Source organism: Notamacropus eugenii, chromosome 6, assembly GCF_028372415.1.
Source record: "Notamacropus eugenii isolate mMacEug1 chromosome 6, mMacEug1.pri_v2, whole genome shotgun sequence".
NCBI lineage: Eukaryota > Metazoa > Chordata > Mammalia > Diprotodontia > Macropodidae > Notamacropus > Notamacropus eugenii.
In genome coordinates, this window is record NC_092877.1 from 231,992,432 (window position 1) to 232,015,040 (window position 22,609).

General features: G+C 35.7%; 1 protein-coding gene across 4 annotated transcripts in view; it reads left to right on the plus strand.

Moving 5' to 3' along the window:
* Positions 1-22,609, plus strand: part of UGGT2 (UDP-glucose glycoprotein glucosyltransferase 2) — a 245,734-nt gene that overhangs the window by 214,382 nt on the left and 8,743 nt on the right. For all 4 annotated transcript variants that reach the window (XM_072622097.1, XM_072622098.1, XM_072622101.1 and 1 more), the window contains 4 exons: positions 3,227-3,387; positions 4,077-4,191; positions 15,353-15,469; positions 20,753-20,900. In XM_072622097.1, coding sequence (XP_072478198.1) covers positions 3,227-3,387; positions 4,077-4,191; positions 15,353-15,469; positions 20,753-20,900 — 541 coding nt within the window. The remainder of the gene's footprint in view (positions 1-3,226; positions 3,388-4,076; positions 4,192-15,352; positions 15,470-20,752; positions 20,901-22,609) is intronic.

The window sequence follows — 22,609 nt, forward strand, 5'->3', positions numbered from 1 at the left end:
TATGTTGTATAGCTCCTCTGTTCCACTGACTCACCAGACTGTCTTGGTGATCACCACTTAGCACTAGCAGCTGCCTTCCTTCATACCTTGTTTTCACTGATTCCCTTGCTATTCTTTACCCTTTTGTTCTTCCTGATGAATTCTGTTTTTAGTCTTTCTAACTTTATAAAAGAATTTGTTGTAGTTTGATTATATGGCAATGAACAGATAAATTTCTTTAGGTAGAACTGGCATTTTTATTATATTGGTTCATCCTACCCATGAGCAATTAATATTTCTCCAATTATTTAGATGTCTTTATTTGTGTAAAAAGTATTTTGGAATTGTGTTCCTATAGTTCCTTGGTTTGTCTGGACAGGTAGTCTCTTAAATAGTTTTTATTGTCTACGCTATTTTAAATGGAATTTCTCCTTTTACATCTTCCTGATAGACTTGTTGTTAATAAACAGAAAGGCTGATGATTTTGTGGGTTTATTTTACATCCTGCAACTTTGCTGAAGTTGTTAATTATTTTGAATAATTTTTACTTGATCCTCTAGAATTCTCTAAGTATACCATATATCATCTGTAAGTAATGATACTTTTTTCCTCATTTACCGTTCTTATTCCTCCTATTCCTTTTTCTTGTTTTATTACTATAACGAGCATTTCTAGTACAATGTTGAGAAATAGTGTTGATAACGAACACCTTTGCTTCACCTCTGATCTGACTGGGCAGAATTCTAATTCATCATCATTTCAAATAATGCTTGCTGATGGTTTTAGATGGATACTATGTATCATTTTTTTAAAAACTCCATTGATTCCTACACTTTCTAGTGTTCTTAATAGGAATAAATATTGAATTTTTTCATAAGCTTTTTATGCATCTTTTGAAATAATCACATGATTTCTGGTGTTTTTGTTATTGAATCAGGCTGATAGTTTTCATACTATTGAACAAGTCCAGTTTCCTGGCATATATCCCACCTGGTTATAATGTATGACTTTTGTGATATATTCCTGTAATCTCCATACAAGCATTTTATTTAAAATTTTTATAACGATGTTCATTAGTGAAGTTGGTCTATAGTTTTATTTCTCTGTTTTTGCTCTTCCTGATCTTAACAAAATTCTTTAGGAAGAACAAAAGGTGAAGAATTACAAAAAGAATTAATGAAAAAATATAAAGGATGGAGGTTTAGCAGTACCAGATTTTACCGGCACCACCTGTATTATAAGGTGATGATTATCAAAACCATCTGGTACTGGCTAAGAAATAGAAGGGTAGATCAATGGAACAGAGTAGACATACAATTACACAGGAGTAAATTATTATAGTGACCTTGTGTTTGACATATGTAAAGATTTAATCTTTTGGGATAAGAATTGACTATTTGGTTAAAAAAAAAGTTGGAAAAACTGGAAAGCAATCTGGCAGAAATTGGGTATCAACCAATATCTTACACAATTTACCAAGATAAGGCCAAAGTGGATACATGACTTATATATAAAGGGAGATATCATAAGTAAATTAGAACAACATAGAACTTATTACCTATCAGATTTATGGATAGAAGAATTTGTGAATAAACGAGAGAGAGAGAGAGAGAGAGAGCATTATGAGATATAAGATGAATAATTCAGGTTACATTAAATTAAAAAGGGTTTGTACAAAGAAAGTCAATGTAGCCAAGATTAGAAAGAAAGCAGACAATTGGTGGAAATTTTTATATACAGTTTATCAGATAAAGGTCTCATCTTAAATACATAGAAAACTTTGTCAGATTTATAAGAATTTGAATCATTCCCCAATTGACACATCGTCAAAAGATATGAACAGGCAGCTTTTCATTGAAGAAATCAAAGCTATATATAGGTATATGAAAAAATGCTATACGTCATTATTGATTAGAGAAATGCAAGTTAAAACAACTTTGAGATATCATCTTACACCTATCAGATTGGCTAAAATGATAGAAGAGGAAAGCGACAAATGTTGGCAGGGATGTCTACAATTGGGACCTTAATACACTATTGAGGAATTGTGAACTGATCCTACCATTTTGGAGAACATTCTGGAATTATCCTCAAAGAGTTATAAAGCTGTATATGCCCTTTGACCCAGCTAAAAAACTATTAGGTCTGTTTCCTAAGATGATCAAGGAAAAAGGTAAAGAAACTTTGTGTTCTAAAATATTTATAGGAGCTCTCTTTGTGGTGGCACAGAACTGGATGTTGAGGGGACGTCTATCAGTTGAGTAATGGCTAAATAAGTTATGATGTGTGGTTGTGATGGGATACTACTACTATGCAGCAAGAAATGATGAACAGGTTGATTTTAGGAAAAAATATGTAAAGACTTGTATGAAATAATAAAGAATGAAATAAGCAGAACCAAGAGAACATTGTATACAGCAACAGAAATACTGTTCAGAGAATAACTGTGAGCAACTAAGCTATTCTGAGTGTTATAAATATCCAGAGCATCCACAAAGGACCTATGAAGGAAGATGCTATCTACCTCCAGAGAAAGAACTTATAAATAGAAGTATCATAGTATCGTCTTAAACATGCACATACACACACGCACACACATGCACACACACACATATACATGCACGCATGCATGCACACATACACACGTACACACATACACTCATGTGCGCACACATGCACACACACACATACACACACCTCTCCCTATCTAATTTGTGTCAAATAGTGACCTTCTGTACTGCTAGATAGCGAAGAAGAAAGGAGACAGTTCAGAACTAAAAATGTAACAAAAAGTTAAAGTAGTTTTTTAAAAAATAACATGGTAGAAAGAAGAATTAAGAATTCATTTGCCATAGTAACAATGATTAGAAATTGTGAAGGAACAGATTGAAGCCTGATGTAAGAAATAATCCCCTAAGCTGCCAGAAGGGACTGAGCCATCTCTGGGAGTACCAGATTCCCAGTCAAGAGAGACCAAATGGCTACTTAACAGGGATGCTGTAGAGGGGACTCTTTTTCAGGCATGGATTCTGAGGTCCTTCCATCTCTGATCTCTTGAGATATTTTAATTGACTCAGATTGGATGTTGAGGATATTTGTCAAAACTGAAGCTACATGCTATTTAAAGAAAGTTTAGTTCTTTCCTTTGTAGAGGTCTCTAACACAAGCTGATTTATAGTACAGATTTATAGGGTCAGCATTTTATTATAATCTTCAACAGATTTTTTAAAAAATTTTAATTTTCTAGATTGTGAGAACAGACCTAAAAGAGCTCAGAGACTTTGATCTTGGTGGTGCACCATATGGTTACACACCGTTTTGTGATAGTCGAACTGAAATGGATGGATACCGTTTCTGGAAATCAGGATATTGGGCTTCCCATCTAGTAAAAAGAAAATACCATATCAGGTAAGAGAAATTATAGTTTTTAATCTTTCATCAGCATATTATTTATTCAGTTAGTGACTTTTCTGTTGACTGGGAAATTTATGGGGAAAAATATACTCTTACATCATCAGCAAATTCTCACTATACACTATTGAATAAATGTTAGAATAAGCATGAGGTCACTTGAATTTCCACTCTATGGTCTCAGTGACACTGATGCCTTGAATCTTAGTTTTTCCATTTATAAGAATGGAACCTTATTGGAAATTTTGGTTAATTGTAGTTTCAATGAGTATATATACTCCCATAGGTAATAGGATCGTAGATTTTGAACTGGAAGGGACCTTAGAAGCTATCAAGTACACACTCATGCTCGCACGTGTGCACACAAATGCACACACACACACACATAAACACACACACACATAGTTTACAGTTGAAAAAATTAAGACTCAGAGATGTTGTGAAATGACTTGCTCAAAGTCATTTGGCAATGTAGCAAATAAATGTAAGACAAGATTTGAACTCATGTCTTCTTGCCCCAACGTTTAGTGCTCTATCCACAGCAGAGAAAACAGTAAGATATTATTTAATCCAGCTGAATTCAAAGAAAAGCTTTTAAAAGACTGAGGTCCTAGAATCTCTAGACCCAAGCAAACTCCATATTTATAAATAATAACAATATAGACTAAGGAATATTTCTTTTTCAGTGCCTTATATGTGGTGGATCTCAAGAAATTCAGGAAAATTGCAGCTGGGGATAGACTGAGAGGCCAATACCAGGCCCTTAGTCAGGATCCAAACAGTCTGTCCAACCTAGACCAGGTAAGTATTGGTCTAATAAATTTTATCCAGATTTAGTTACATCGTATGGCATTTATAATTTAATTGACATAGTCTGAGCAAAACATCACATCATTTCAAGAACACATCCAAAAACTTTTCCTTAAAAAATAGAAGTGATACGATGTAATGAATACAGAGATATCCTCAGATTCAGGAACTCCAAGGTTCAAGCCCTGTATCTGATGCACACTATCTCTGTGATGTCCCAGGAAACTCCCTAAGGTGATAAAATACAAAGTGCTAGTTTGCAGCGATGGAAGGCGTTTTCATCATTAAAAGTATCATATGAAATGTGAAGTCTGGTGAAAAACAAATCTGAAAATAACTCCAATCATACTTAGACCTGACTAAGTCTTAATTTGGAAATTTATTTTGAAAATTAACAAATTGGGACTGGAAAGTAAGAGGAAACAATATTATAGTGAGGCGTGTCTATACCCAAGAATGGCCCTCCCTCCTTCAAAGTCTGACACATTATCTTCACCTTTGATCATGATCATTGGACTTTAAAAAAAACTTTGCAATTATTTCAGTTTCTCACAGCCTATGTTATTTTTTTTTAATTTATTTTTGTATGTACTTCAGAAATTAAATCTATCCAATAAATCACTGATCTGGCTAAATGAAGAGTTTTATATTTTTAAAAAATCAGTTTTTTAATATAGTCTATGAAAAACCAGTGCTAAACTTTAAAAGTAGTTTTACTGTTCAGCATACAGTCCAGCATGTTATGATATGGTACAATAATGAAATTGCTTCCTCTTTTCCTAATATTCACATTATTAAAATTTTAAGGAATAGATCCCTTTCTTATGGAGTCATATTTCTCCTTATTGGAACAAAAATATTTTTCTCAAATTCTTGTTACACAACTTAAAATATAGCAAAGACAAGTGCAACAATTTGTCTTAAAATGTAAAATCAAGCTTGCTGAAACTGATGGATTTCTTCATGCCACTGCTTTATACAGAATAACTCTTTATATAGCACTTTAATGTTTATAAATTTTGTCACAAATAAATACTTTAATTCTTACCCTGAGAATGTCTAACTTTTAGTACAAAATTATTAAGGAAAAAATACTTGAGGGAAAGCAGAATGTATAAAAATTACAGATGAACAAAAAGACAGAACATAAATATACCAAGGCATAATTTGAAATAAATCCATAAAGACAAGTGGAGGACCTTATTTACAAACTTGAGGAGAACCTACTACTAACATCTCTTATGTATTATTTCATGTTTATCCATTTCATTTAGTTTGGGATTAGAGAGAAAATATTATTTTAAAATTCAAATAATATCATCAAAAGTTGCATTAGGTTTTTTTGTATCCTTAACAAAATGAAAACTAAGAAGACTGCTTCAGATGGAAATACTACCAGTGCCTAAGAAAAGGTTTGTTATTAATTTTTTAATTTAATATAAATTGAGCAGCATGAATGTGAACATGGTAACTCTACAACAGAACCAGATGTTAAAATGTCTGAATCTATGGTATAATATCATAAAACACATATCAGCTTTTGTACTTTGCAAACTACAAGGAACAGAAAGTTACAATGATAGAAATGAAGTGTCTTTTGGCTGTATGGATTGAAGATTGCAATTTAAAAAAAAACAAAACATTCTTCTTGACAGAGCAACCATTCTGACAAAAGCTTCAAGTTGACTTAAAGCAGTGGGAAAAAAATGGAAATGAAGTGGATGGTGCAGAAGTATTGGTTGGTTCAGTGGCCTTAAAAATCAGACATAGTTGTATAATGTTAAAATTACATGGAGAGCAGTCAATGCAGAAGAGGATGCAACAACTAATTACTCTAATTTTTAAAGAAAATTTAAGAAGATGGACACACTGATCAACAGATTTTTAATGTGGGTCAAATAGGCTTATTCTAGGAAAGGATGACTTCCGGAACTTAGATTTCTTTAAAAAAAAATTTTTTTAAAGAAAAAAGAAAGAAAAGAAATAACTCAACCTGGATTTAAAGTGTCTAAGGATTGCTTTAATTCCATTATTGGAAGGTAATGAAGAAAGTTATTTTAAATTAAAACCAATGTTTATTTATTAGTTTCAAAATCCTCAAACTCTGAGAGGATGAAGTTCTTGGATGATCACGTAAGACAGCATGGATGACTAAAGCTGTTTTCAAAAACTGGTTTTCAAGTTTTTTTAGCCTCGCTGTTGAAAAGTATTGCCAAGACAGCAGTATCACATTGAAATAATTACTGATTGTAAATAATACCCCAGGTCATCCAACTACACTTGGGTTGGTGTATGAGAATGTGAGCATTCAAATTCACCAAGATGTGGATAAAGTTCTCTGCACCTACCAGTGTAAGTGTGAAGTTTGAGAAAAAAAAGAAAAGACACTTCCGTCTATGCTAAAGTATTTTAAATGATAACAATTATTTTTCATTGTATTGTCAGTGTAAGCTTATCTTTAAGCAAAATATTCAATAATTTTTTTATTTTTAAAATTTTGCTTTTTATATTATTTTTCTTTTTATACTAATATATTTTTCTTATCCTTTGCTATTATGATAATAGATACACTTATTTTAAATTTTTTTCACTTCATATTTCTATTGGTATGGAGCCCATCACCATATTTTACATATAATTATAATGCTGAATAGTCAGAATCTGAATATTGTGGTCCTAGGATTCATTATTCATCCTAATTAGGATTTAGCGTTATCTTTTATCTCAGACTCTCTGAATGCCCTCACAAATGTATCATAGGTATCTGTATCCCTCTTCTATAATACATCTGTGACTATGATATTGGGGTCCAAGAGTGGTGGTTCCACTGCCCTTAACTTGTCATAAAGAATGAAAAAAACGACTCTTTGATGGGAAAAGATTTTTTACTCATCTTTAATCAACCTTAGTTGAAGACTTTTCCTTTGGATATAGGCCTTTTCTTTAATATTCTTGATAGGTTACTTGATACTTGCCTCATCCACCATCTGACAATCCTTTTTTTGAAGAAAGTGTTCATGACGTAGAGGTATAAGGGTTCTGTACCATAAACAATTCTTTATATTCTTTCATGCATTTTTCCTGAACAATGCTTTTCCATGTATTTCTCCTCAACTTCACTTTTCTCCACTTTTACATTGAAGTCACATAGCATCAGAGCACATAATATTTTAATTTGGAGGAACTTATCAAATTCTTCATAGATAGACTTTCTCTACTGCCTCATTCTCAAAAACCATCACAAAAGCTGCAGTTATTTCCATGGAAATCTTTTTTTAAAAATGTCAATTAGTGCTGAAATACATGTTGTCCAAATGCCCCAGGAAATACTATCTCTTGTTGCCTCCAGGTTTTATGATAAAACCTACTATGCCAACTCCTTTCTTTGCCTCTCCCAGAAATACCTGTGAACTTGTCTTCCATTTAGTCACAGATTCTTTCTCCTGGTTTCATTTATAACCTAGAATGTCAAGGGTCATATGATTCATATTCTTCAATAGGGGATATATTTATTGGTCATTGAACAATGATCTCACATTGAGAATGCTAACCATCTAATTAAAATGCCTTAACAGTATAACTGTATGTTTCTTAGAACCTTCTATTTCCCATCACTCTGCTAGCAGTTACTGTAGAGGTTCACGAATCCACCATCAAAATAAATACAAAGTTTTAAATTACAAGATAGGGAAGGTGGACACTAGCCAGTTGGGTTCAGGAAAGGTATCTTGTAGAAGGGAAGCTGAATCTTGGGGGACACAGGGATTCTATGAGATAGATGCATAAGGAAGGCATTCCAAGCATGGGGACCCTAAGAGCTGAGTTCTAGGTCTTCCCTACCCTAGGGACCAAATCAAGTTTCCTTCACCCCAGTGATCAATCTTTGGGCTTTTTCCTTCACAAAGGACACCAAAGTTGTTCTCTTCTTTAATCAACCTTAGTTGAAGCCTTTTCCTTTGGATGTAGGCCTTTTCTTTAATATTTAGTTAAGTGGATTCCCTCCAGGGTGAGACTCAGTTGAGGTCTTTTTTTTTAACACCTGAAGTCTATCCATTTCACTTTAGTCCCTCAAGGGATTTTTTCCTGCTGAGGCAGTTGAGGACTTTTTTTTTTAATCAACTGTCAGCCTGAGCTAAGGTGCTTACACACACACATACACACACACACACACACACACACACACACACACACACGTACACGTGTGTTTTCTTGGTAAAAAGTTTTGCTCTTGTTTTTTTCAATGAAATCTTTCAATTTTACCTTAGTCTCTGAGGTTCTCAATTGTTAGCTGAAGCCTTTGCTCTTTCACCTCAGTTTTTGTTTTCCTCTATCTAGGAATTCTTATGCCTACTTTCACTTTCATCTCTAAAGGGTTCTGCATCATATTTACTGCTTATCAAAAGGGTGAGTTGTTTATTGAGTGGGTTGTGTAATGGTGGAGTAGAATTGAGCTCTACTGTTTTGTTCCACTCAGCCATCTTCCCCCCTCCACCCATGAAATATAAATACAGAAGTGTAGAGAAAAATGAAAAGGTAACTACAGGTGAATAATCTGAAGGGACTTGATAATGATGAGGCTTTTTTCACATTCTAATCGAAAGGGAAGGGGGAAGGGACCATACAACATTCCACTAAGCTTGAGGGAAAGAGTTTAGGCCAGTTCATTTTGTCTATCCAATTCACTTGGGGCAGAGCACCTAGGCTGATGAACTCTACCCAGTGTCCAACCTTCCATCACAGGGGACAGAATCAGAAAATAAGAAATAGGGAAAAATCAGTGGGGAAAATTAAATGACATTACTAAAAATATCAGTAAGAAGAAAACTCAGAAACCTTGAAAACGTTAACAAAAGAAGGAAATATGGCCTCCAGATCCAGAAAACTAGTTCAGACATCCATGAATAATACTGCAAAAAAAACCCCACCTGATGAGACAAAGGCCCTGTGGAATGTGAGGAAAATATGGAACTAGAACTTGCTGTTCCTAAGTGGTTCAAAATAGAAATGAAAATGATGATGCAAGCAAAATGTGTGGCCCACATAGCAAAAATAACAGCAAAATTGAAAACCTGGAATTTGCAATGACAAGTCTCACAAAGGAAAAAAAGAGAACATATTGGGAATGTGAATATGTAGAAGTGAAGGACAACCTAGAAGAAGGAAAGCAGAAAACAATGACATTAAAAGAAAATATGTTCACTATACAAGCAAAACATACTAATCTCAAAAAACAGGATGCTTAGAGACAACTTAAGGATCATAGATTTCCCATTAGAATAAGACAGAAGGAAAAAAACTTTAAAACTATAATGCGGGGAAAAATACATAAACATCTGAATATAAGAAAATGAAATACCAATTTAAAGAATTTATGGGTCATTGCCAGGGGAAAAAAAGAAAAAAAAAGGCTGCAAACTACAGAAGACTTAGTGATTAAATTTAACAATTCAGTTCAGAAACAAGTTCCACAAGCAATCAAGACAAAGACCTTCAAATACAAAGGAAAGGAAATTTGAATAATACAAGACTATTCTGCACCCACCACAAAACACAGGATAGAATGCAATAATATTTTCTGAAGAGCAGTGGAGCTCAGGATACAGCCCAGGGTGACCCCCCTGCAAATCTGAGCTTAACCACAAATGAAAAAAGATAGATGTTCAATAATGAAGAGTCATTTGAAACATTTGTTAGGGGAAAATGGAACTGAAGAGATTGTTTGCTTTTCAAACACCTCAAACAACAGAAATGCATGAGGAGTAAATAGATGTTACAGTCCAGTACAGCAGCATCCACAGAGTAACTGCAGAGAAAGCAAAGTAGCATCAGTTGGGTTTTATGATCCCAAGCTATGGGCATCTTCTTTCCATAGCATGTCTCTGTGATTTAAGATAAGGAAAAAGTCCCATCACCCAGATTACAGACATCCTGTCCTAAACAGGCCTTTGAAGTTGTGGTATCTTAACAGAGCTGACAAAGCTGAAGTTACAACTCAAGGTATCTGTGTTTTTCCTTATCACTAAGATGCCAGAAGAAGAGTCTGGTAAGGAGGTCCCATTTGTTTGCCTGACATCAAAAGGTGTCCTCTAAGTTAAACAAAGGGAACAATTAGGTCCAGGCTCTTCTTAATTCAAACTTTGGCCCTTATTAAAGTCTAAAATTTATATTAAATATTATCAATAGCAAATAGAGAGAGACTAGATAATTATAGGAGTCACAAAGCAGAGAAGGGGGTATGGAGTAGACAGAAAGGATGGATAAAGAAAAGAGTGAAATTATTTTTGGAGTCATAAAAATGAACATTTAAAAACTAGTAAATAGGAATAGTTGAGTAAAGGAGAACAAAGGGGAATCTAATTCACTAAAAAGAAAAAAGGAAGGGAGAGAATTGTGTAACTAGTTAAAAGTGATGAGAAAAAGGAACTAATAAGCAAAACCCCAAAGGAAAAGGGTGGTAACAAACATGGAAAAGGGATCAGGGTGGGGGGAGTTGTAGGAGGAGCCAATGGAAAAAGGGCCACCTTAAAAAATGATAAGATAAAGTAGATAGAGGACTAATAACTTTTTTTAAATGCCTAATATTAGAGACTGATGGAAGAAAATATAAACCAAACTCTCATAACATTAAATGTGAATGGAATAATCTAATAAAACAAAAAAAGAGCAACAAATTAGATTTTTTTAAACATACAATGTGTTGATTACAAAAAATACATTTCAAAACAAAATCATTTGCAAAATAAAACTCAGGAGATGAGAAAAAAAATTTACTATGCATCAAGTGAATCCAAAAAAGCAGTAGTTGTAATCATTCTATCTGACAAAGCAAAAACAAACATTCAAAAATAAAAAGGGATAAACAAAGAAACTACATTATGCTGAAAAGAGCCATAGATGGCAAATTATCAGTAATATACTTATACTCTCCAAATTCAGAAAGGAAAGATCTATGCTACAAGACATAGATACTGACACATTAGTGACAAGAGGCTTCAATATCCCTCTATCAGTTTGGGGTAAGTCTAACAGATAAAGGGAAAAATATGGGACTGAATAAATTCCTAGCAAAACCAAAGTTAAAAGACTTTTGGAATTTTGTAAGTGGGAGAGCAAAAGAATAAACATGTTTTTCTGCACCATATGGAACTTTTACAAAAATTGGCACTGGGGCACCGAGATATTGAAAACAAATATAAAAAGGCAGAAATAATTAATACATTCTTTATAGGCCATAATGCAATGAATGTAGTTGTTGGTTCAGAGACTACAAACAAAAGATATGGACCCAAATGGAAACTGAACAGTGAAATCCTTAATAGTGAATGGATCAAAAAACAAATCATACAAACAATTTATAACTATGTAAAAGAAAATGATAATGATGAAATAATACAGCAAAATTTCTGGGTTGCAGCTAAAGCAGTCTTCAGTAGGAAAATAATATCCTTATAAATATACATTAACAAAATAGAAAAAGAGAGAATTGATGAAATGTATAGACAGAGGGACCTTTTTTATTTTTTTAATAATTTATTTTTTTTCAATTTTCAACAATCACTTCCGTAAGTTAATAAATTTTCTCCCCCTCTCTCCTATATCCCTCCCTAAGATGATATGCAATCTTATATGGTTCTATATATACATTCTTATTAAACACATTTTCATATTAGTCATGTTGCATAGAAGAATTAAAAATAGGAGAACCATAAGAAAAAAAATAAAACAAAACATAACATAACAAAACAGAAAATAGTATGCTTCATTCTTCATTCTGACTCTATAGTTCTTTGGATGTAGATGGCATTTTGCATCATGAATCCTTTGGAAATATTTTAGGTCCTTGCATTGCTGAGAAGGGCTACATTGATTAGACACAGTCCTTGCACACTGTGGCTCTTACTGTGTATAATGTCTTCTTCATTCTGCTCACTTCACTGAGCATCAGTTCATATACATCTTTCCAGGTTTGTCTGAAGTCCTGTTTGTCATCTCTTAGAACACAATAGTATTCCATTACATTCATATTGTCCATATTATACATTCACTTGTTCAGCCATTCCCCAATTGATGGACAACCCCTCAATTTCCATTTCTTGGCTACCACAAAAAGAGCTGCTATAAATATTTTTATACACTTGGGTCATTTTTCCATTTTTATGATCTCTTTGGGATACAGCCCTAAAAGAGGTGTTGTTGAGTCAAAGGATGTGCACATTTTTATAGCCTTTTGGGCATAGTTGAGGGACTTTTAATATCAAAAGAAGCATCTGTCTTAAGACCAAAAGCAAGTATCATATGCAATGAGGATACGGTAGAAGTTTTTCCAATAAGTATGGAAGAGAAACAAAAAGGCCTACTCTCCTCAATATTATTTGATGTAGTTCTGGAAATACCAGCAACAACAACAAGGTAAGAGAAGAAAGTAAAAGACAGAGATGGGTAAAGGGGAGATATAACTTTCCCTATTTGCTCATAATAAGATATGCTCATAATATGATAATTAGAAAACCCTAGGGAATCAGTAAAAGTGCTAATTGAGACAATAACTTCCGCAAAGTTTCAGGTAACAAAATAAATCCTCAAAAATCAACAGCTTTTATATATAAGAATAACAAAACATAAGAAGCAATAATAGAAAAGGAAAGCCCTTATAAGTAACTATAACTTGCAATACCTGGGAATCAAACTACCGAAACTTATAAAAGACTAGAATAGATTCAATTGTAAAGTATTCCTCAGAGAAGGAAAGGATAACTTTAATAGCTAGAAGAATATTCAGTACCCTTGGCTGGGCAACATCAATATAATAAAAGTAGATTCTAATCAGGCTGAAAGTAGCCTGTACCTGCACTACATTACTTTGGTAATGGGCTCCCCAAGTAGTCACACTAGAAATCATCCTCCAGGGAGGGAAGAGTTCAAGTTTTTTTCCCAAAGTATATAAACATAGTCATATATGTATATACATATCTAGACCCATATACATGAGGGCACCTAGGTAATACAGCGGATAGAGTGCCAGGCCTGGAATGAGGAAGACTCATCTTCCTGCATTCAAAATTTGGCCTCAGACAAGTTACTAGCTATGTGACCCTGAGCAAGTCACTGAACCCTGTTTGCCTTATTTTCCTCAGCTGTAAAATGAGCTGGAAAAGGAAATGGCAAACCACTCTAGCATCTCTGCCAAGAAAATCCCAAATAGGCTCACACAAAGTCAGAAACAAGTGAACGTTTTATGTGTGTGTACATTTATATATGTATATATACATACACATGTGTATACGTATTTTTATATATGTGTGTGTATCCCACATCTAGCAGTTGTTAGGGGCGGGAGGAGGAACTTCTGGAATGGCTAGAAGGAGATGTGTAGGAAGTTCACTCTCCCAGAACCTTTCTTTAGAAATGACTTTCTCCCTAGCCATCTTCCTCTTTTCAGCCCTACTGGAAGACCTTGGGAAGAAATCCTTTGGAAGTGTGTGTTCTTCCTTCGTTGCTGAGGAAGACCATGCCATCAGAGAAATAATGACACGACTTGCACTTGACTTTGTTTTGAGTGAGGGAGGGCTGTGCAGGTCACCAGCCTCACTTCTCCTACAGAGTCATCTGAATCCAGTGACCAGATATTCATCAGGATGACTGGAGATGACCCAGGATGAGGCAGTTGGGGTTAAGTGATTTGCCCAAGGTCACCCAGCTAGTGAATGTCAAGTATCTGAGGTGAGATTTGAACTCAGGTCCTCCTGACTCCTGTGCTGGTGCTCTATCCACTGCACCACCTAGTTGCCACTCTATGAAGGTAACCACCTCAACAATACTAGCTGCAAGCTTGCTTATGAGTTTTTACCCCCCAAGGGCTGCTAAGTTCCTTTGTCTAGGACTTATCTGGATCCACACTGTCCTTTGCTTTTGGGAAACCATAAAAATATGAATCAGTAGTCTCTATTGTACTGCACTAAGCCTTCATTTTGCCAGGAAGCGTGTTGGTAGTAATAAAAATCTCTCTCTCTTTCTTTCTCTTCCTCTCTCCCTCTCCCTCTCTCCCTCTCCCTTTCCTTCTTTCCCTCTCTTCCTCTCTCTCCCTCCCTTCCTTCTTTTCCTCCCTCCCTCTCTTTCTTTCCTTCTCTACCTCCATCCCTCTCTTTTTTCCTTCCCTCTCTTCTTTTATAAATCCCAAATATTTTAACATGTAAATCAAATATGTATCAGTTTACAAGCCAGTTATCAATAATTGCTAAATTATTTATACTTATGTTCATATTCTTCTTCTGAACCTAAAGATATCTATTCAAATATCCTCAGTATTAATGTTAGCCGATTATTTTTTAAAAGGACTTTGCATTGTTTCATTCTGACTTAAATATTCCTTTGCTGGAACAGTTCCCAGCAACCATTATTTAAATAAATCTGACATTAGATTGACAATAAGAATAGATATAGGCAAATACAGATAAAATAAATTTCTTGATAATCAATAAATTTACTATAGACATTACTTAGTCATGTTAAGTCTGGTGTTCATATTAATAGTCCTTACTTCTTATAAAATAACTTTGTTCTAGAGTGATTTTAAAATTAAATGTCTTAGGTACACTTAATTAGTTCAAATTTAACTATTGAACATGCTGCCCAGAGTAGAAAGAAATAAGAACAACTTCTAAGCAAATTTTTTATAGAAGATTATTTGAATATTTAAAAACCAAAACTGTAGTTCATTTATTATTTTGCTATTTATATGCTATCTAAAATTATTTTTTTCCTATCTAAATACTCTTTGGCGGGGGGGAGGGGGACCCTAGGTAGCACAATGGCTAGAGTGCTGGTCCTAGATTCAGGAGGACCTGAGTTCAATTGTGACCTTAGACACTAGCTGTGTGCCCCTGGACAAGTCACTTAGCCTCTCTTTCCCAAGAGAGGAGCCAAGGTTCCTCATCTTTAAAATGATCTGGAAAAGGAAATGGCAAACCACTGCAGTATCTTTGCCAAGAAAAGCCCAAATGGGACCACAAAGAGACACAAGTGTGTAAAAATGACTAAACCACCACAACAACATGTACTGTCTTTTTACTTAATCCTCCTGCCTTGTAGGCCTCTATTTATTCTGGGGCACCATAGGCATTGTATCTCTGGTTCACATCTGATTTTTTTGCAGGACCTGCCCAACAATATGATTCACCAGGTTGCCATTAAGTCTCTTCCTCCAGAGTGGTTGTGGTGTGAAACGTGGTGTGACGACAAATCCAAAGAAAGGGCCAAAACTATTGATCTGGTAAGTTTCTCTGTGTCTCCCAGGGCATACATATATGTAGGAAACAGAAAAGAAAGACTCCTGGCCCTCCTGAAAGACTGGCAGATAAGTCCTGCTGGAGCCCTTGTACTGCACTGGTGACAGGACAGCTAGAGGAACAGTAGGCCTCAGGACCTTCATTCGTTACAAAAGGTCCAGGACATCCTATGCACTTCAAGCATTGTCAGTTTGGTCCTGAGATCTGACCAAACATGCAGCAATAGACTTTTCAAACGTATGTAGATGGTATTGTGATTAATAAAATATGAATGAATTAAAAAGTGTTCTGAATTTGTAGCAATTTTTACCATTATGTATTTTCTCACTCAGTGGATAATATTAATACAAACTACTACTTTCTAGGGGTCTGAAAAACATTTTTTAAAATATTTAAAAAGTATCCCCATACTTGAACATGTTGGTCTAGGGGAAGTCCTTCAATATGTTGGGTTCCTCTTGTATGTAGAGTTTATGTGAGGACACAGGTTAAGAATTAACCAAAATGAGAAGGCATAAATGGGTATTCTGCACTTTTGAAGGGAATAAATGGAAATAGTTAAATACTGGGAATTTGTATGGATTTTACAAATAGTATGGTACATCCATTTTCTTGAATTTTTTATTCGTTGCTCAGTGATCTGATATATTGATTTAAATCAGTAAGCATAAGAAGTATAATAAAAAGACCATCACTAGCAACAAAGTATAAATGTTCATGGACATGGAATTCATAAAATTAATTATCCTTGTTAGAGCCTATTCTAATAAGCCGATAGTGTGAATTTTCCCAAATGATACCAGGCAACATAATTCCATCGATCTTGTTCATCTTTATTTCACTTTCTATGCTTTTGCTTTGATGAACTATTCTTTCAATCAATCAGTAATCATTTAATATGTGCCTGGTATGTGCCAAGCACTGTGCTAAGTGGTAAGGGTACAATAAGAGGAGAAAGTCCCTGCCTTCAAGGAGTTCACAATCTAATGAGGGAGACAACATGAAAACATAATACAGACAAGCTAAGTACAGGATAAAGAGGAAATAACAGAGTAAAGACACAAATTAAGGAATTCGGAAAGGCTCACTGTGAAAGGTGGGATTTTAGTTGAGACTTAAAGAAAGCCAATAGGTGAAGCTGATGAGGGAAAGTGTTCCAGGCATGGGAGACAAGCAGAGAAAATGCCCAGAGCTGAGAGATAAGAGTATATTATACATGGAACAACAAGGAGGACAGTGTCATTGGATTGAAGAGTACATGGAGTAAAGTAAGGTTTAAGAAGCCTGAAAAGATAGCAGGGGTGTGGATTATAACAGGCTTTGAATGTTTTATATTTGAATCTAAAAGCAACAGGGAGCCTCTGGAGCTTAATGAATAGGAGGTGTGACTTGGTTAGACTTGTGTTTTAGAAAAATCACTTTAGTTGTTGAATAGAGGGTGGCACGGAGTGGGTTAGGCAGGCAGACCCACAGCAGGTTATTGCAATAATCATGGCACGAGTGGATAGGAGCCTGCACTGGGGTAGTGGCAGCATCAGAGGAAAGAAAGGGGTGTATTCGATGTCATGAAGGTAAAATCAACAGGCTTGTTGGTGACACAGAGGAAAGGGGAAAGTAGGAAGTCAAGGATGATTCTGAGGTTACGAGCCTGAAGAACTGGGAGGATAGTGTTGCCCTCTACATAATTACAAAGACAGGTTTAAGAGGGAAACTCCATGTTGAGTTTAAGGTGTCTACTGGACATCTAGCTTGAGATGTCTGAAAAGATCAGGATGGAAGCCAGATTCGAAGGGGTTAAGGAAAGTGAGAGGTGAGAAAGTGAAGGCACATATTGTAGATGACCTTTCTGATGAGCTTAGCTACTTAGGGCAGAAGAGATATAGGATAGTTAACAGTGATGGAAGAATCAGGTGAGGGTCTTTTCAGTATGGAGGTGATGAGGGTCTGTTTGTAAATGGTAAGGAATGAGACAGTAAACAAGGAGAGGTTAAAGTATATTAAGAGGGGGTGATAGAGGAGGCAATCTGCTGAAAGAGAAAGGATGGAATGGGATTGCATGAGGGAATGGAAGAACTAGCCTTCCCCCTGGCCATATGAAACAGGACTGAAGGAACAGATTGTGGCAGAAGGCATGTAAGTAATATGAGATGGTAGAGAGGGAGCTTACAGCAAGTGCCCTCATTTTTCCTGTGAAATATGAAGCAAGGTTCTCAAATGAGAGGGGAAGGGGAGGGGGAGACACAGAGGTCTGAGGAAGGAGGAAAAGGTTGGAAGAGCCCCTGTGGAGAGTGATGAGGGAGGTAGAGCAGGATGGCCTGGCAGCAGTGAGGGCTCAGCTAAGATTATGGTACATGCATGTGGGTCCTGACAGTGGACTCAGTCAGAATGACTGTATGATTTTCTCCACCTTTGTTCAGCAGCAAGTATGTAGGAGGGAAATCAGAAAATGTTAGGAGGCTGAGATTTGGTAGAATGGAATCAGTGATGTGAGAAGGGGGCTAGGGATTCACGAGGACAACATAGAATTGACCAAGAGGTCAAGATGGGGAAAAGAGGAGAGAGTAGCTAATACAGGGGAGAAGGCCTGGGAGAGAGTTGAGGGGTCAAAGGATTTGAGGTCATGGTGCAGATAAAGAATAGGGTTTTGTAAGGTACATTAAAGGGAGAGGTGAAAAATCAATAGCTTACGGTCAGATACGGGTATTTCAGAATCTTTTTAACCTAAAGATAGTCATTTGTGGGTGATGTCACGATCAAAGGTATGACATTTTTTGTGAGTATCTGGGGTGACATGAAGGAGTAGTCCAGAGGAGATGGGTGGGTTGAGCAGCTGAGTTGTTAGGGTGTTTGAGGGAGAGTCAATATATATGCTGAAGTCCTCTGTTACAAGAGCAGATATTGGGAAGCACAGAAAAGTTGTGAACTACATACTAAACTTGTTAAATAGAGGGTTCTTTGCAGGGTTCTTGTGAACAGATTTTCATTTTCACTACCCTTGGTCTAAAATGGTTCTAATTATTTTATAGGTTTCTTTTGCTCAATTCTCTAGAACTTTTCTACCTGAACTTGTTCTTTCACAGCTGAATCACCTGTTATAGTTTTGAGTGCATTGAGAGGCAGCCTAGCATAGTAGACAGTGTGCTAGACTCAGGAGGACCTGGGTTCGCATACCACCTCAGGCACCTACTAGCTTTGTGTGACCAAGGTAAATTGTTGGGCCTCCCTAAACCTCAGCTCTTCATTGGTAAAATGGAGATAATAGCAACTTCAGTGGTGGTGAGGATCCAGTGGGGCGACACATATAAACCAATGCACATCTTTAAGCACTCTCTAACTGTTAACTCTTGCTGTATCTCTGGAAGGCTAGAGGGAACCTTTTTACATCAAGTTCTGAGAAAACCTGACTGTAGTGGCAAGCAAATTCATCTGAACCAACAAACTCATAGACACAGTTCAGCGACAACAGTGACAAAATGTTCCTAGAAGATTTGCATAAGCTTACAAAAGTAAAGTTAACAGGGAGGGATAACACTGGGGAATGGTGCACTGTTGTTTAGAAGTGTCAGTAGCTAAATACAAGAAGGTGGTGTTTGATAGTAGAAGAAAGAGGAATTTAAAAGGAATCAAATCACATTATTTTCTGCATTTTACAAGCTGAATATATTTCATAAATCTGAATATAATTTTTGCTATTATAAGCCTGTTCTTATAACAGAGATTTAAAAAGTAAAAGGGGGAAAAAGCTAAATAAAATCAATTAACACATAAACTCATGATAGTATATGCAATATTTCATACCTAATGATTCCCATCTCTCCAATAAAGGAAGGAATATACATTTTCTCAGCTCTTCTCCAGGGTCAAGCCTGGTCCTTACACAACATTCACTTTCATATCATTGTTGTTGTTTTTTTTAATCTACAATCTAGTTAATTATGTATATTGTTTTCCTGTCTATTTACTTCACTCTACATTAGTTCATATAAATCTTACCATGGTCTTCTAAATTTTTCGTATTCATCATTTTTCCCCAGCATGATAATACTCCAGTACTCCATGTCTCCTTTCATAGCACAATTTGTTGAGCCATTTTTTAATTTAGGCACCTACCTTGTTCCCAATTTTTTTCCTACCGCAAAATGTGCTATTATTACATAGGGATTTTTAGAGTATTCAAAAGTCTTAGATAAAAATTAAATACACACGTGGGTTTGTAGTTGTTGCTGCTCAGTCATTTTTCAGTCACGTCCGACTCTTCATGACCCCAAAGATGCTGGAGTGGTTTGCCATTTTGCAGACGTATCTTCTGGAGTTTGATTTTTTTTTTTTAATATCCTCCAACTGATATTATAGATGAGGAAACTGAAGCAAACAGGGTTAAGTGACTTGCCCAGGGTCACACAGCTAATAAATGTCTGATGCCAGATTTGAACTCAGGAAAATGAGTCTTCCTGACTCCAGGCACTCTATCCACTGAACTACCTAGTTGCCTACATATATATGTATATGTATTTATCTATGTATGTGTGTGTGTATGTGTGTGTGTGTACTCTACTAGATGAGTTCGTACTAACAGCATTATTGCATTACCTAATTAGAACAGTTTGAGAAGGAGTAAATGGTTAGGCATTTCTAAGAGTTACTGCCAGTTCTGTCTCTAGAAAACAAAGTGTGCAACCAGATGTTTAGACCCAGAAAAGACATATGAATATTTACCAATATAGTCTGCTATGTTCTTTTACGAAGTGGTGATATATTTGGAACTTTTGTCATAACAGTTTGCATATGACAATTTGCCAAGTATCAGAACCATCTGCATTGCTTTAGACGCTTTTTTTAAAATTTCCATTTGAGCTAACAATGCTTAGAAATCATTTAAAAGCAAATTAGATTATGTATTTTTAACCAAAAGCAAATACTGTTATAAGAGATCTTAGGATCACTTGTACACTACAATCATTTTACAAATGAGATAACTGATGTTTAGATAGGTTATTTACATAGATATTCAGATAGCTAGTGAATGGCAGAGCTGGAACCCAGGTCTGCTGACTCCTCTGCCTGTACAACTTCTCCTGTATTGTATCTCCTCCCAACATGATCTGGTCATAGTTCATGTGATTGACATTTATCAATATGTCTGAATTTGGTCGTGTTCTGCTTTCAGATAAGCTATCATGGTTGCTTTTTTTGCACAGCAGTGCTACTGGGTTTTGCAGATATGTCTCCTAGAGATTGATCTTTTGATATTTTGTTTAAATTTTTAGTGCAACAATCCCAAAACCAAAGAACCTAAATTGAAAGCTGCTGTCCGGATTATCCCAGAATGGGTAGAGTATGACACTGAAATTCGAAATCTGTTAGAAGAGATTGCAGAGGGAAAGAGAAATTCAAGTAAACTATCCTCCAGAAAGGGTAAGTGAAGCACATGTTTCATTATTAAAGGCTAAAGACTGGATTATTGACATTTTTTTATGAGTGAATTAATCCTATTTCAAGAGAACCTATTGCATAAGAAGGCCCTAGATTAGTAAACTGAGCTCTGTTAATTTAAAGCAGAGTCATGGAAGAAACTGAAATTCCTACCACTTTGTAGAGAGCCTCCTGATATTTCATTTCCATAACAATCATTCAGTGAAATCTTTTCCTTCTTATGGTAAGGAAGCAGAAGTTTTTATTTTAAAATAAGCATAAATCACACATTACCCAGCAAGAAAAATATCAGTAAGCAAACGAACCTAAATCTTCACAGCTAACTATATATATTTTGGACATTGTTCCCTAAAGTGTTCTTCATTACTTTAGGCTTCCCTTTTAATTTCCATTTTCAATGGACTGACTGAATTTATTGGTAAAAATTGGTCAGTATAGTTTTGCACTGTGACCATATCACACATAAGTGTGATATGAGAACAGAGAGAGAGGAGAGATATTTTTACTTGGCTTCTATTTTTTTCTTCTAGAATAAATATTTTTGCACCAGAAATACAAGAAGAAAAATGGTTAACATAGAATTAATACCCTAGATCAGGGGTGGGGAAACTGGGAGGCCACATGTAACCTTCTAGGTCCTTGGGTGTGACCTTTTGACCGAGTTCAAGTTTTACAGAACAAATCCTTTTATTAAGAAGATTTGTTCTGTGAAGTCTGGATTCAGTCAAAGGGCCACACGAGGACGTAGAGGGCCACATGAGGCCTTGAGGCCTCAGGTTCCCCACCCCTGCCCTAGATAGTAGATAGGAAAAGGAGAGAGTAAGAATGTACCTAATTGCCCTTGCTGTATTACATAGCCCAGGTGAACTCCATCCTGCAGTACTAAAAGAACTACAGTGATATTTGAAATATCATAAAAAATAAGATAAAATACCATAGAACTGGAGAAGGGCAGAAGTCCCAACTTCCAAAAAAGTGAAAAGTACAGACCAGTAAACTGTAGGTCAGTGAGTCTGACTGACAGAATTCTAGAATGGATCAGGCAAACATCTAGATAAGGAAGTGGTGATGATAAAGATCCACCACAGCTTCATTGACAGCTAGTCGTTTCAAATTACGCTTGTTTCCTCTCTTGACAAGATTATGTAACTGGATGATCCAGGAAATGCTACGAATATAGTTCACCTAGATTTTAGCGAAAAATTAGATAAAGCATGTCATACTATTATTGTGGAAATATGGCAAGAAGTAGATTAAACAGTAATACAATTAGATGGACTTGAAGACAGCTGTGAATGAACAGACTTAAAGGGTAGTCATTAATACTTGCAAATTAACTTGGCAAGAGATCTCCAAAAGAGTCCCACACCCCTCCCCCCACTTTGGTTCAACAATCTTCCCTTTTCATTAAAAAAATAATTCTATTTCTGGCAATGTTTCCATTGTTCTGCTTCCGAGAGGGCAAAGATTGGCTGAATGGAATAGTGAGAGGAGGATCATGGGGTTCATCCTTATTCCTATTATTTATGTGAGATCTGGCATCTACAAGAACTAGAATGTTACCCAAAAAAACCCCCAGCAAAACAAACCCTACTTCTTCTGTACTGAGCTAAGCATTATGACAATTTTGGAAATAGAGATCTTCCAAAAAATTTCAGAAGGTAAGGCACGGTAGAGGCAGGTAAGTAGCA